Source organism: Tinamus guttatus, unplaced genomic scaffold, assembly GCF_059628265.1.
Source record: "Tinamus guttatus ecotype Peru unplaced genomic scaffold, ASM5962826v1 Tinamus_guttatus_pri_ptg000213l, whole genome shotgun sequence".
Taxonomy (NCBI): Eukaryota; Metazoa; Chordata; class Aves; order Tinamiformes; family Tinamidae; genus Tinamus; species Tinamus guttatus.
In genome coordinates, this window is record NW_028288747.1 from 9,720,608 (window position 1) to 9,735,559 (window position 14,952).

Genomic DNA, 14,952 nt, shown 5'->3' on the forward strand with positions numbered 1-14,952 from the left:
TGTTTTTTTTTTTTTTTTGAGTGCCTAGCTCATTCAGAAACTTTGTTGAGGTTAATCTTTAAAACTACATCTCAACTGTCCACCTGTTTCTTGTGAATGAATGTGTTCCTTTGTGTTTCTTGGTGCTAATTGAAATGCATGCACTCTGTAATAAGTAATCTCATTAATGTATAAATCTGAATCTCCCAGGAGTTTACTCTATTAGATTTCCTTTTCCTCATTTTTCTCCTGGTTACCTAATTGCATAAGTTATTTTATTTGCATTTGATTACGTATGTAAATGTAGTAAGGATTTCAAATCCATTCTACCTAGTATCCCTGGTGTTGCCTGATAAAGTAATTTTGCGGGCTTTGGGAGTTATTTTAGAGTGCTAAAAAGTTTTCTCTACCCTCATGTATGGAGGAAACTTATACAAATTAGAGATTGAAATAATAATAGCAATTAGAGTTTGTCACAGGAATATCCACCAAAAAATGTTTTATGAGGAGCACAGGGACACAAGCAAGTTGCCAGGAAGGCAAGTTAGGTCATACGGCTGGATTTCTTCTGTGGTGACTGCCAAGTGCAGCTTTTATAAACCTTGCATGGAAGGTGCCATGTAGGCATCTTTCAGACAGAGAAATGAATTTTCCCACTTGCTGTGGTGCGAGAGCCCGTGCGTGGGAAGTTACCACATGGTAACCGCTGTGTAGTACATTCATATCCTACCTTCCCGTGCAGTATTGCAGTGCAATGTTTCATTTAACAACTGTAGCTGTATTGCACTTGAGAATGATTCTGAGAGTGCTCCGGAGCCCAGACCCAGTGCTAGCAATATATATTTCCCTTGTAAACTCTTTGTACTTGGTCACACAGGCACATTTCATGTAGAAAAACAACCTTGCTGAAAACAGCCTTGCTGAAAAGCAGCAGCTTAGTTTTCTTTCTCTTTCCTGTTATTACTGCTAGGAGCAAGGACTGAATAGCTCTGTGTCTGAATCAATTCCTATAGTAGATAGAGCAGGTATAAGAGTTGCTCCAGAGCAGTAGTGTACCAAAGGGAGTCTTTGAAGATACATGGAGCTTGACTTTGCATGGTGGTTGACCCTGCCAGGGCATTGCCTTACACATTGCCATATAGACAAAAGTTGCTCAGCAGGATCTATCCGTGGTCACTTTTTGTAAAACATTTTACTTACTTTTTTGACCAGTATTTTGATAGACTGTTTTAGCAGCTACCTGAGAAAACTGATGAATTCTTGAAGGAAGTGTCTTGAACCTGTACAACCTCTTACAGGGGGGAGAGGTAGGAATGTTTAAGAAATCTGCCCAGATGGGAAGAGAAAGGATCTAGATTTCTGCACCACTCTTTGATGAAAGAATTTTTTCACTTTTATAGTTTAACAATAGCATCTTTTATCATGAAACCTTCTAAGTTAGGGGAACGTTTTCTGCTGTTATAGGAAAAACTATTTCTACTGAATAGAGTCCTTACTGTACAGCTATCCGTTGGTTTTGTGCTTTTTTTCATCTAACATGCATGTGCCTCCCATTCTCATGTTTGTTATGTTTTGCTGTCTCACATTGCTTTATTTAGATGCCATCTAACAACAGTATCAGAAAACAAATAGAAACATTGCAGGTGAGTTAAAATGTTGTTATACCTCAGTGAAATGTTGCTTTGTCTAATGTAAATGCTCTATTTTGTTCTTGTCTTAGTTGCTGTATTTTGTGCTCTCCTTGCTCTGTAAAATTGCTCTTAGTACAGTGAAGATGCAACAAGACAGAAGAGAGTTAATTGTTCAGAGATTTTTTTTTTTTTATGGAGAGTAAAGGAAAAAAGTTCAGAAAACCGTCTAGTATCAGTTTTCTTGAGGGTGAAAATGTGGCCTGGTGAGATTGAGTATCAATATCACCACTGGTTTCCTTGAGCAGTCGTGCATGTTTCCACTGGGAAGTAAAATGTCTACTTAGATGTATGATTGTTTCTGCTAGTTCACTTAAAAGTGAGCAAACTTTGCATGTGAGCGAACTTGAAAACATTCACAATAAAAATGTGGAACTGATTTACTATAACAACTTGCAGTGCACTAACTTGAAAGACTTTTACACTGTTGGTTTTGCAGGTTTTAAAAAATAGGAAATGTTTTAGTTCAGAACAGAAGAAAAGTTTAACATCAGTGTTAAAAAGTACTTTCTTCAGTAAGTGACTACATTTGACTAACATGGAAAAATACTGTGTTGTTTTTTGCCTTTGTTCAGATATATTTCATTGAATTGTTCGTAATTTGACTGTTTCTTTTTTTGTTTTCTAATAGAGATATGATTTTGACAGCTTATTCCATAGTTTGCTGATAATTTATCTGTGATAAAAGTTTTAGGATTTGAAAAAGAACTGTGTTCAAAACAAAAATCCCAGAAAAATGCTTTAAAGCCTGATATGCATCTCTAAAACACTGAAATTCATCCAGGATGGTGAATTAAATAGGCTACTAGATACTGAATTCTAATATAGTAATTTCAAAGAGAAGAGGAAATATTAATCTAATGACACTGACCTTAAAATGTGCCACAATTAGACAAAAGAAACCCATTTTCTTCTAGCATATTTGTTCAGTTTCCAGTTACAGGAAGATAAATCGAAAGTTTCCAGTGCTTAAGAAATTAAAAGTGCTGCTGTCTTTATAATCTTGTAACCTTTTTAAAACATAAATTCCTCTTCAAACATTCCATTTTTTGGCAAAGATGCAAACTTTGTTATAACTGGTCACAAATAACTGTATTGAATGATTAAAAGTCCTTAAAAATGGAGGAATGTTGTTGACTGAAGCATAAATATCTGCTATTTCTACTGGCTTTTTGATTACTATTGTTTTCAATGACGTAAATTTTGGAGTTTTATATCTTGCTTTTTATTTGAACTTATAAATTAATCTTCCCATTGGAATATCAGATATAAGAAAACCAAAGTTTTACTCAAGTGTGTTACTATTAATAAGAAAAGTTCTAGACAAAGAATTTCACATGGATCTTGGTTATGTATCTACCAGTGATTTCACAAACCTACTCTGAACATGAAGACCTGTAGGCTAGATGTAATATTATTACAGTTTCCTAGCAGTTTAGCTTGAATAAAATCAATGTTATCACAGTGTGAGCCTCCCATCCAATTATGAGTGTTTGCCTCTTCCTTGCAATAACTGCTGGTAAATTCACTGCTCTGCTGTCCAGTATGTCAAGATGTTTGAAGCAGTTTGTCTGTCTGAATAGTGACCATGGATGTGCATGACTTTTTTCCCCCAGATCACCTTCCTAAATTTACTGCCTGCTGCATTCCATTTGTGCTAAGTCAAGGTGATGGTAGGAACACATTGAGTAAGCATGAAAGGAAGAGTAGAACAGAATTATCTCTGACTTAAGCCTGGATTAGCCCTTGTGGAAAAACATCCTGTATGCCCACTGAGGCTATTGAAGTGATGAATTTGCTTAACTTTGATGTTCTTTCATAAATAGCCATACATGTTATCTGTCTGTGAAGTACCATGAGTACTTTTGTGTCTGTGTTTTCTTGTTTTACGCATTTTAGCCTTCCTTAAAGTAATTGCTACCAAAAATAATGGTACTGAGTCATCCATGTTAGAGCCACCCATATTGGTCTCCCTTTTATAGTCTGCTGGGCATACATGGTTATGAAATTATTTGGATCAGCTTACTGTTCTGACTTGGACTTTCTTATTGGTAGAGGAAGAGCAGTGCTGTCTTAGGTCCACTTAAACACTTTGTAGAATTGCACTTTAGTTGTCCTGGAAGGACAAAGTGATACTGTTGTTCTGACTGCCTTGTGGTAGAGATCACGGAAAGTGGAGTTAATTAGGTTCAAGCCATTATGCAGAAGTGTTGTGTCTGTAGAGAACTGAGCATCAATTTTAAGTGAGTGAATGCCTTAAAAGATGACATTTTGGAGTTCACTCTTCTGGTCATAAGCTACTACTAAAGGCCAATTTCAAGAGTAGCACTGGACACTTCAGGATTATATTTACACTGAGAATCCTCAGCTGGACAGCTGGGGTTGGTATGGAGAGCGTGAATACTGAACTGTTGCTGTTTTACACAGTGTGAGAGCTAGGAGTCCAACCAACTATAAATTACTAGCTTGAAGATGAAAAGAATAGTTTTACATACAATGCGTGAACTGAATTACACTACAAGATTTTAGATTGATTCAGACTGCTAGATTAATTGTTAAAATAAAAATCCATTAAAAGAGAGTTAAAAACTAGTATAAGACTCAGGAAACCCTTTAAGTTGCTAGAAGGCTGGAGGGCATCTAGCCCTCCATAGGAAGCATATCCCTGTAGGCTTGCCTTTTTTTGTGTTCTTTCCTTCTGCACCTGCTACTGACTGCTCTTATAAACTGAGTATTGAACTTAACCGGACTTTGACTCAAAACTGCTGCTCTTTTGTTGTTAAGCATGAGCTATAAGTTAGTTTCCTATAAAGTAGGTATTTATTCCTGAGAGCTTTCTGAGAAAAGTTCTATGAGGCAATCACTCTTGGCGCTCATCTCAAGAGGAGTATCTGCTTGTTATTTACTCCTCTGCTATCCAAGTAGAAGACTTATATGGAATAATGTGGAATTACAACTCAATATTTAAATAGTATTGTAAATATGTAATAAAAGATATTCAAGCTTTTAGAGTATAAGAAATATCAGCTTTCATTGCTTTGTGAGTATCACACAGACAACAGTAACTTCATTTTAAATTTATTTTACAGAATAAAGATCCCAAAATGTCCCGAGTTGCACTGGAATCTTTGTATAGATTATTGTGGGTTTATGTTATTAGAATAAAATGTGAAAGCAACACTGTAACTCAAAGGTAAGTTTGTTACTCTATGAATTTATTTGTTTATTTTTCCCTAATGATATCAGCAGAGATTTTTGAGCCAGTGCAAAGATGGGCTAATAATGTATGCAGAGGAACAGAGACATAATCTTAATGGAGGGTGAAAAAATTGATTAGTTTGGCAAGTAGGATAATGAAAGTCTATGATTGGTTTTAAATATATGCAATAACATGAGTGAATTGAGAAACATACTTAAACTAAAACGCACCAATGGCAGCATAATAAATAGGGTATAAAGTGGCTGTCGCTGGATGTGTGCCATGAATGAAAAAACATGAAAAAAAAATCAAAGTAATAGCAGAATGAGAATATGGAATAGTCATTTTGATTTTCCTACTGCTCCTGACTAACTAGTTTAGAAGATCTCAATCAATTTTTAGTTAACATATGATACTGTTTCCTGTGACAGCAAAAGATTCTACATAGCAAATTCTTCTTGTCATGTGTCTGTATTATGTATAATACTAATCCCATACAGGAGCCACATTTGAAATGTAATATCTATGCTATTCTAAATGTTATTGCTTAAAAAAAAACTCTAGATTTGTTTCTAATATTTGTTTCTAAATTCCTGTAGCCGTCTCATGAGCATTGTATCAGCACTTTTTCCTAAAGGATCACGTAGTGTGGTCCCTCGAGACACACCTCTGAACATATTTGTGAAGATTATTCAGTTCATTGCTCAGGTAAGATCTTTCTAGACTGTTTCTAACTAGAGATATGAAAACAGTGTGAACATTATTTGGGAGAAGTGTACATTTGACATTTGATTTTTGACATATTTGTACTGAACTAATGGCATTATATTGTGTATATTGAATGAAATGCTACTAGTGACAGGATATGGAATGTACAAGTACTCCTCAGTAACTTCAATTGCTATTTTAAATGAACATTTTAATGTTGAATATTACTTTTATATTATGTTGCACAATTGTATACATTTAGATGTAAAAATTTGGTAATATAATTAGTATAAGCTGTTGGAAAGGATTTGAGTATTGTAATTTAAATCCAGAGCTTCCATCTGCAGTGTGTTCTGGCTACTTGTTCCAGTGCTGAACAAAACTCTTTCCTGAAATTGCTCTTCCTGGTTGCTATCAGCTGTGTTGATGTGAATCACAACATCTGAGAACATGAAAGCCTGTGTTCTTTTCCTTGCAATAGTTGTTCTGTTTCCAAAAAAAGGGGGTGTGGGATTTTAAAATAAAAAGCCTGAATTGGACTGGAGAGAGGTTTGATAAAAGGTTTGGAAAAAAAAAAAAAAAGGCGGGGGGAGGACAACAAGCCAGTGGATGGCAATGCTGCTGTTAAGTGCTGGAATCAGTGGGTATATCTGGATTTGAATGACATGGAAATGGACTGAGTAGAAAATGAGATTGCAATGGATTACTGGGAAAGGCCTGATGCAGAGCTGTGTCATTCTTCAAACAAGGGGATAATCCAAGTTGACAAAGACAATCTTAACTCATGCATTTTCTAGTTTGTATGTCTGTTTTACCATTTTAGTAAACTTATCTTACTGTGGTTTTGTTTGTTTGTTTTACTACAAAGAATTTAAATTGTATTGCAGTAAATAAAAATGTTAATTCATGGGAATGATTTGCAAAGAGAATATTTTTTTCCAGGTAGAAAGATAGTAAGGCATGACATCCGACATCTATGCAAAGCCAAGAGATTTCACTGTGCATGTTAACAGAAAATTGAAATCATATACATTTGTTCTCCTCTATAGGAACGTTTGGATTTTGCAATGAAAGAAATAATTTTTGATCTTCTTAGTGTTGGAAAATCACCCAAAACCTTCACTATTAATCCAGAGGTAAAATAAGCCCATTGCTTATATGGTGAGAAAAGGTATTTGGGGACAGGGCGGGTATTTGGGGAAAATGCTTATTTTTGAGCTGGAGTGCAAACAGGCTAATGTGTATTGAAAGAGGTTCACCTGACTAAACTAAAGAAATAACTGTATTCATGCATAACTGCTGCTTCATTTCTGGTGAGGAAACAAACAACAGTGCTACAATTTGGACTTATTTCAACAACAACAAAAAAAATAGTAGGTTTGTGTAAATATTTGTAGTAATACAACTGTAAAGCCCTACCTTGATCTTACAGTCCAAGATGCTATCTAGTAGATGAGAAACTTTAGATATCTGCTTCAGTATTTCATTTTCAGGATTCCTATCAAGTCCTTCAGTGCTGTGTTTTGTAAAAACATTAAGTACATTAGCCCTTGACAATTTAGTTAACTAGAATCAGAGCTGTGGGGAGGCATTGAACATTTGAACTATATTACCTTCATTGCTCTAAAATATAATATTTAAATAATGCTTACTCTGATTTATGCTAAGTGAATGTTATGCTAAATTTTGCTTCATACTTCTTTTTCCTTTTGTTGCTATTGCAGAGGATGAATATAGGCCTCAGAGTTTTCCTTGTGATAGCAGATAGTTTGCAGCAGAAAGATGGCGAACCACCAATGCCAACCACAGGAGTTGTTCTTCCCTCAGGAAATACTCTCCGTGTGAAGAAAATTTTTCTTAATAAAACACTGACAGATGAGGAAGCAAAAGTTATAGGTATGTTTTATTCTTCTGTAAATTGACATTTGCAATATATGTATTTCATTTTCAATTATTCTCAAAGAGTACACTTGTGTAGACTTTATATTTACTTTATTTGTTACTAGAAATCTAATGGCAGTATGTTGTAACAAAATTGCTTATGTAGAGAGGGCTCCCTCGGAATATTGAATTTCTGATGTCCCAAGATGAGATCCCTGACTTTTCTTAAAACTGTTTTGTGTTGTTGAACTAACACTAGAAAGCCTTTTTTCCCTCTAGGATATCTCCCACCTGAAGCGGGGTGGAAACTTTTTAACCCACATGCTGATCTTCTGCTACTGAAGCAGTTTCTAAAGGGCTCTTTCAACATGTGTAATTTCAGCTAGAACTAAAATGCTCAGAACTGAGAAAATAGGAAAGGGACTAAGAACTACTTCCTTGTATATATTCTTTCTTCTGCTTTCAGCTCCTACTGTTAACACCTACCAACTGCATGTTCAGCATACATTTATTTTCTTTCAACACCTAAATTATGTGTTTAATATCATCTTACTGTAAAACTGGTATTTATCTTAAGCTGAATACATGGTGGATAAGTTAGTTAGAAGATCAAAATAAAATGAGAGCATGAAATAGTGAAACAAATCATATGATTTTATTAATTAATTTATTTTTCAAGGGATGTCCATATACTATCCTCAAGTCAGAAAAGCACTAGACAGCATTCTTAGGCATTTGGACAAAGAAGTTGGAAGGCCAATGTGCATGACTAGTGTGCAGATGTCCAATAAAGAACCTGAAGACATGATTACGTATGTATTAAAATATTTTCATTGTCAGGGTCATGTTATATTGATTTTATTCTGTAATATATTTCTAATTCCATCATTAGTACGTTAAAATATTAACTTATTTTAGTATTAAATTAAGATTAATTTCCCTACTGTGTAGATTGAGGATGATAACTTTGCTAGCTTCTGCAGTTTTAACATAAATTTGAAAATATTTCAAATGGTGTACTTAAATACCTTTCCCTGTTGTGTTGGTGGATATAAATTGTTTTCACAGGGGTGAAAGAAAACCTAAGATAGATTTGTTCAGAACTTGCATTGCTGCTATCCCAAGACTGATTCCAGATGGCATGAGCAGGACTGACCTCATTGAATTACTTGCAAGGTAAGGGAAATGAAATTTTGCTCTTGTGGCATGTTCTTTTCTAAAAGCTGTTTGTGTGTAATCAAGAGGCTCTCAGTGCCCTAGATGCAGTATGAGTAGTATGTAGTATGTAGACCCATACTCTGTGTAGTATGAATCCACTGCATACACGGATTCCTTCCCCCTCTTCCTTCTTATCTTCTGCGTTTGGTCAAGTGTTACATATTGGCCACAGCAGCAGGACGTAAAGTATGTTTTAAAAGAGAAGATTTTGAACTTGATGTGGGTTTTAGAGAGAAGTTTTTGAAAACTAGGAATTTATTTCTGTTGCTTTGTTTTTTGGGCTTGTGGTCTCTTTGTAGCAATCATCATTTTTTCCCCACTTTCTTGTTTGAGATTTCCAAAATGGGAGACAAGTACCCTTGGGAGGCTACTACTTCCCCCCCTCCCCCCCTTTTTTTTTTGTGTGTGTGTGTGTGATCCATTAGCACGCCTATTATTTTCTGTCTTATCTCCGTTTTAGATTGATTGTGCCTTATCAGTGCTGATAAGTAACTGGTGAGAGGCAGCTGGTGGGTAGTCTGAGCATTCAGTGAGAACAGATAGTTGAGATAAATGCAAGCAATCTTTACTTATTAACTAAAGCAATTAAACTCCCTCATTGATTTGTTCCCACTGAGTCCCCCATCCCATTTACTCAAAAAGGAGGAAGATAAAATGGATTTATATTACATGGAAATGTGTACAACTGGGCAAGTGAACTGTATTATGAGAACTTGGGAGGAAGGGAGAGGTTTGAAGAGCAAAAGTATAGTTTTAAAATAAGAATGATCTTGGTGCAGGAATACCAATCAGTTTGTAGTTCTGAGATAAATGTATTTGCATATGGTATGTGGAGTTATTAAAAAGAAAATGTTAACATTGTGAATGTGAAATGTTAGTGGTTTAGCACTGTTTCTGCTGAGTTAGGAATAAAAATGGAATAAAAATTGTGAATTATTAAATAACAGTACAATATTTTATAAATTTCTTCTAACAAGCTGAGATATTTTGAAGTGTATGTGTTAACACTGTGAGGAGAGGTGGGGTTCTCCTGTCCAGAGAAGGTCTACTTTATTTGTAGAAATAATGTGTTATTTTAGATTTTGGTTAAAAGAACATAACCTGCTCTTCACGGGGCACCCATTGAGCTTCAAAGTATCCAAAGTAGTTGCTCAGATCCATGTGAATACAGGACCATATGAAAGGATTGAACATCTCTTGAAAATGAATTTTTTAAAGTAGTTTTGTGAAGTATTTTGCATTATTTTGCTATAATTGTAAATCCTTCTGTTTTTCGCCTATTTCAAATGTATTTGGTGCAGAAAAATGCATCTTTCTGGAAATTTTCTGTGTTAATTAAAAAAAAAAAAAAGAAAAAAAAAAGCAAAGAAGAAGGATAAACACCAAATTCTAATTTGTGAAGCCTGGCTCTGAATGTGCAAGTCTAGGGTAACGGTATTGCTGTTTTTTTCTGTCCAGGCTGACCATTCATATGGACGAGGAACTGCGCGCCTTGGCTTTCAATACGCTCCAAGCATTGATGCTTGATTTCCCAGACTGGCGGGAGGATGTTCTTTCAGGGTTTGTTTATTTTATTGTGCGCGAAGTAACTGACGTCCACCCAACGCTTCTTGACAATGCAGTCAAAATGTTGGTGCAGCTCATAAATCAGTGGAAACAAGCAGCCCAAATGCACAATAAAACCCAAGATTCTCAGGTATTTCCTAATTATGTTCTTTATTATTAAAATACCTTTTTTATCTACATACCTTTTTGTTAGCATACTTTATTGTTTTAGTTAAGTAACAAATATTGAATAGCTTTCTTGCAGCCCTGGGAGATTTTTAGACCTATTGCTTTGAAGAAAAAATTCTGCCAGAAGTGTATTTTAATATTATTCATTGTTGTCTAAAAGCTAATATTTGCCACATTTTTGATTGCATCAAAAGTTATCACTTGTATATTTAATGAGCGTGCTTAAAAATGTAACTAAGAAAACCCGTGCTTTTACTAACAAACAGAAAATATTGAAGTAATTTAATTATATATACTCTTAAATGTGACATTTAATGACTTTTTTTTAATTTCACCATCACTATAATAAAATTGTATCTTAGGATGCTTACTTTGTTCTTAATTTTTTGTTTACCGTGTATTATCTTTTCCTTAGCGTGGTGTATCTGGTGGCGCTGCACATAGCCTCCCTCTGGAGAGGAGCCTTTATTCCAGCGTGTTTCATGTGGTGGAAGGCTTTGCCTTGGTGATTCTTTGCAGCACGAGGCCTGCAACCAGAAGATTAGCTGTCAGTGTTCTTAGAGAAATACGAGCCTTGTTCACAGTTTTAGAAATTCCCAAGGTAAGAGTCAATGACTCATTCATGTAACTGCTCACTGAAAGAGTACTGCTTTCCTTGACTTTGAGCTTGTTGTGGTTTCTATTTCGGCTTTTTTAGAGTGATGATGATTTGGCTATAGATGTGATGGACAGACTAAGTGCTTCTATCCTGGAGAGTTTCATACATCTCACTGGGGCTGATCAGGTAGGACTCTTTTATCGTTAATATTATTTATACTGAGTTGGATGTAAGATGAGGTAAAACCTTTGTCCCATATGAGCTCTATATATTTTAAATTACAGTGTCATTATGTTGCTTTTACAGTACGCTTGACCAAGGAATAAGCAATTAGTGTTTTTCCCCTTATTATATCCTTTTGTCTTCTACCAAGAGGAAATGAATTGCATAGACTGTTGATTGTAAATGTGTTGCTGAGATATATTCTTGCATAAGAGATAGCAGGGATAAAACATCTTTCTAATTTTAAAGCCAACTTAGATTATGTAAATAATGATGAAAACTATATATGAATAAATAGCAGCTAAACTCTTTAATGTATGTTTATTATTAACTTGTAAGTGTCCAGGAGGGACTCTTCTGATACTACTTTTAAGAAGTGAAATGGAATTGAAGAATAAGGTTTTAAGAATTTGGAACCTTTCGGGGAAATAAGTCATCAGAAAGGGCTTTTTACAGTTTACTATTTCCTAATATCCGGATTCTTTCCAAATAGCATGTCTATATAATGATCATATTAAGAACTTCTGTAAAACACCACGCCTGTTTTGATCTATTTGCTAGATCTGCTCTTGACTGATATTTCATTAGCAATGCAAAGACGTTACTGAACATATATGGGTAACAAATGTTTCCTTGTTCTGTTTACACACACAGACTACTTTACTGTACTGCCCCAGTTCAATAGATTTGCAGACTTTGGCTGACTGGAGTTCCTCTCCAATCAGCCACCAGTTTGATGTGGTCAGTCCGTCGCACATATGGATATTTGCACATGTCGCCCAAGGTCAAGATCCCTGGATTATAAGCCTCTCAAGTTTTATGAAACAAGAAAATCTTCCCAAACACTGCCCAACAGCTGTGAGCTATGCTTGGACATTTGCTTATACCAGGCTCCAGCTACTGTCCCCACAGGTGGATATAAAGTAAGTCCTGTGAGATTTATCATCACTGTAATACTGTGCAAGTAAAATGTGCACTATTATTATTTTCTATGGGTATAATTCAACTTGATATAATAAAATGTTAAAGCAAACCTACTTGGAAAGAAAATCAATTGACTTAATTCATGCCTTTTGGCCATATTGTAGTTCAACAGCTTTGTCTAGAAACAGATGTTATTGCTGTGCTAGTCTATTCTGTTAAGTTACTCAGACTTTACCATGTCAACAGTTGCAGAAGTGAGGTCATACACATAATTTAAAAATAAATTGAGAAAGATAACTCCAGTAAGCTTTATTTTCTATATTGAGGGGTTTTTTTTCTCTCTTTTTTTTATAGCAGCCCTATCAATGCCAAGAAAGTAAATACTACTACAAGCAGTGACTCCTATATTGGACTCTGGAGAAACTACCTGATTCTGTGCTGCAGTGCAGCTTCTTCTGCAAACTCCTCCACCTCCACAGGCTCTGTGAGATGTTCCCCTCCCGAGACGCTGGCGTCTACTCCCGACAGTGGTTATAGCATTGATTCAAGAGTAGGTTCTTCTATTGCTTACTGTAGTTAGCTCTAACTACATATTACTGAAAATAGAAACAAATAAGGCTTATAATACATATCGTGATTCACAGATGCTTCTGTAATTCCTGTGAGGAAAATGGCATAGTATACATTCACCTTTCATTTGTTTAGGGGAGTGTTTCACTTTTCTTTTTCCACTCTGCGTTGTAGAAGTTTTTCTGCTTATGTTCTTTGACACAAAAAAACAATCATGTCATGAAGATGTTAACCCAATCTCCAAGTCTTTTCTGATGATAATGGGAAAGTGTCTTTTGTTTTTTTTTCTTTGTCAAGAGCCTTCTCTAATTTTAGTTTCAGTAACTGAGGCAGTAGCCTCGCGTATTTTTCCCAACAGCAGGCAGTTTTCATGTCACATGGAGGTGTGTTTCTTTCCTTTTTTTAATCACTTAGGTAGCTGATACAGTGGTGCTGAAGGTGACTGATGGACTGTGCAGCAGATTTCTGTCAGAAGCAGCTTATTCCAGTTACGTTGTTAGGAAGTTCCTCTCCCTACATCTAAGAAACTACTTCTGTTCTCTTGGAGCAATGCAGTGGAGTCTAAGAGATGGAGACACCAGAAATCTATTCCCTCTTTGTAAGGAGAGTAGATACTCCAAAACATATAAAGCATCGTCTCTGCTCAGCAAGTCCCATCCCATCCCACTCCCTCTAAAACAAACAAAAAAAATAAAAGAAAAAAACCAAACCTCCTGTAGTCAGAATGTCTTCCAAAGAAGCAGAGAAAAGCCTTGGAAACCTCTATAAAAATGTGTCTTCTGAAGTTGGAGATCTGCCCTAATGGGTTGTGTGTAACTGTCTGATTTTTTTCAGTTTCCCAGAGATGACTCTGCTAGAGAGTAACTTAAAGGTGTCTTTTGCTGTGAAGGTTTGGTCTAACTGCCTACCCAGCACCTCTTGGAGAAGATTTGACTTAATATATTTCTTAATATACAACTTAATATATTTCAACCCTGTTATATAAGAACTCTCAGTGCATAGCAAACTACTAACCCATGGGAAGAGATGCTTCCCAAAAGATTTTGTACTGAGAAAAGAACAGCAATGACTAAGGCAGTTAACTTGTGATTTTTTTTCTGAGGCATTCACGATTATCTTTGGTGCTCTATGAGAGGGTAGGTTTTTAGGGAATTTGTATGGTACTACATGTAATTGTAATATTTCTAGCACAAATGTTTCTGAATTCTGATAGGAATGCGGGTGCTCCAGTGGAAGTGAAAGGATAACGAGAAGGATAGTGAGAGCTTTGTAGCTACTGTTTGGTTTTGTAATCCTTGTGCTTTACCCAGTCAAGTCTGAATTATTTTTGAAAGAAAATGTTCATTAGGTTTCTCCATGGACAGTATTGAAGCCAGATGTATGGGCAGAGTAGCCACAGAATTACTCCATTGCATCTCTTTAATCGTATTGCAAGTTAAAATTCCAAATTGGAAAGTCAGAACCTTCATTCCTGATGTCTTATATGTAATAGTAAATAAATAATTTGCAGTCATTTCTAGAGGCAGTCTAAAATAGTCACTTTTCTGTGTTCTAGCCAGCGTGCAAGATCTTTTTGATACTAGGTGCACGAGTCATAACGGAGCTCTAATGTTCTGGCTTTTATAATTGCCCTTTGTGCAAGGGAGTAATCTTCTCTCCATTTTAAATTTCCCATCTGTTGTTGTACTGAGACATCCATTATGGTCTGAGGATGGAAATTCAAGACAGGGAATGAAGAAGGTGAAAACATTAATTTACTATTACAGAAAAAGATTTCCTTGTTAAAGATCAAAAATGTCAGATTTGAAATTTTTGAAGCTTGAATTATAAGCGTTTTATGTTACTGTCATTTTAAGAAAGCCGCGAAATTAGAGAAGATGTTTTAATGTTGCAGCCTCAGTGTTCATTCTGTTTTATTCTGGTTTTATCTGTTAGATCATTGGCATTCCATCCCCTTCCTCCTTGTTTAAGCACATAGTCCCCATGATGCGCTCTGAGAGCATGGAAATCACAGAATCCCTTGTGCTGGGACTTGGCAGGACCAACCCCGGAGCATTTAGGTAAGGTCTTTGGTACATCTCTATAGGAACAGTGCAGCAGGTAGAAAAAGGCCTGGGTCACATTCCAGGAAGTCCAAAGTGCAGGATCTGTTTAGTGACTAACAAATACTGAAGTAAAAATAGTCTGCTTTTACCTTACCATTTTGTCTGTGTAAATTCACACTGCTACTA

General features: G+C 35.8%; 1 protein-coding gene across 8 annotated transcripts in view; it reads left to right on the forward strand.

The window, feature by feature from the left end:
• Positions 1-14,952, forward strand: part of FRYL (FRY like transcription coactivator) — a 128,784-nt gene that overhangs the window by 64,493 nt on the left and 49,339 nt on the right. For 5 of the 8 annotated variants that reach the window (XM_088524726.1, XM_088524728.1, XM_088524723.1 and 2 more), the window contains exons 12-24: positions 1,578-1,622; positions 4,757-4,860; positions 5,466-5,574; positions 6,624-6,710; positions 7,299-7,470; positions 8,135-8,267; positions 8,524-8,631; positions 10,132-10,369; positions 10,823-11,008; positions 11,105-11,191; positions 11,882-12,150; positions 12,506-12,701; positions 14,657-14,781. In XM_088524726.1, the coding sequence (XP_088380852.1) occupies positions 1,578-1,622; positions 4,757-4,860; positions 5,466-5,574; positions 6,624-6,710; positions 7,299-7,470; positions 8,135-8,267; positions 8,524-8,631; positions 10,132-10,369; positions 10,823-11,008; positions 11,105-11,191; positions 11,882-12,150; positions 12,506-12,701; positions 14,657-14,781 (1,859 nt within the window). The remainder of the gene's footprint in view (positions 1-1,577; positions 1,623-4,756; positions 4,861-5,465; positions 5,575-6,623; positions 6,711-7,298; positions 7,471-8,134; positions 8,268-8,523; positions 8,632-10,131; positions 10,370-10,822; positions 11,009-11,104; positions 11,192-11,881; positions 12,151-12,505; positions 12,702-14,656; positions 14,782-14,952) is intronic. The other 3 variants (XM_088524724.1, XM_088524725.1, XM_088524729.1) reach the window with 1 other exon arrangement.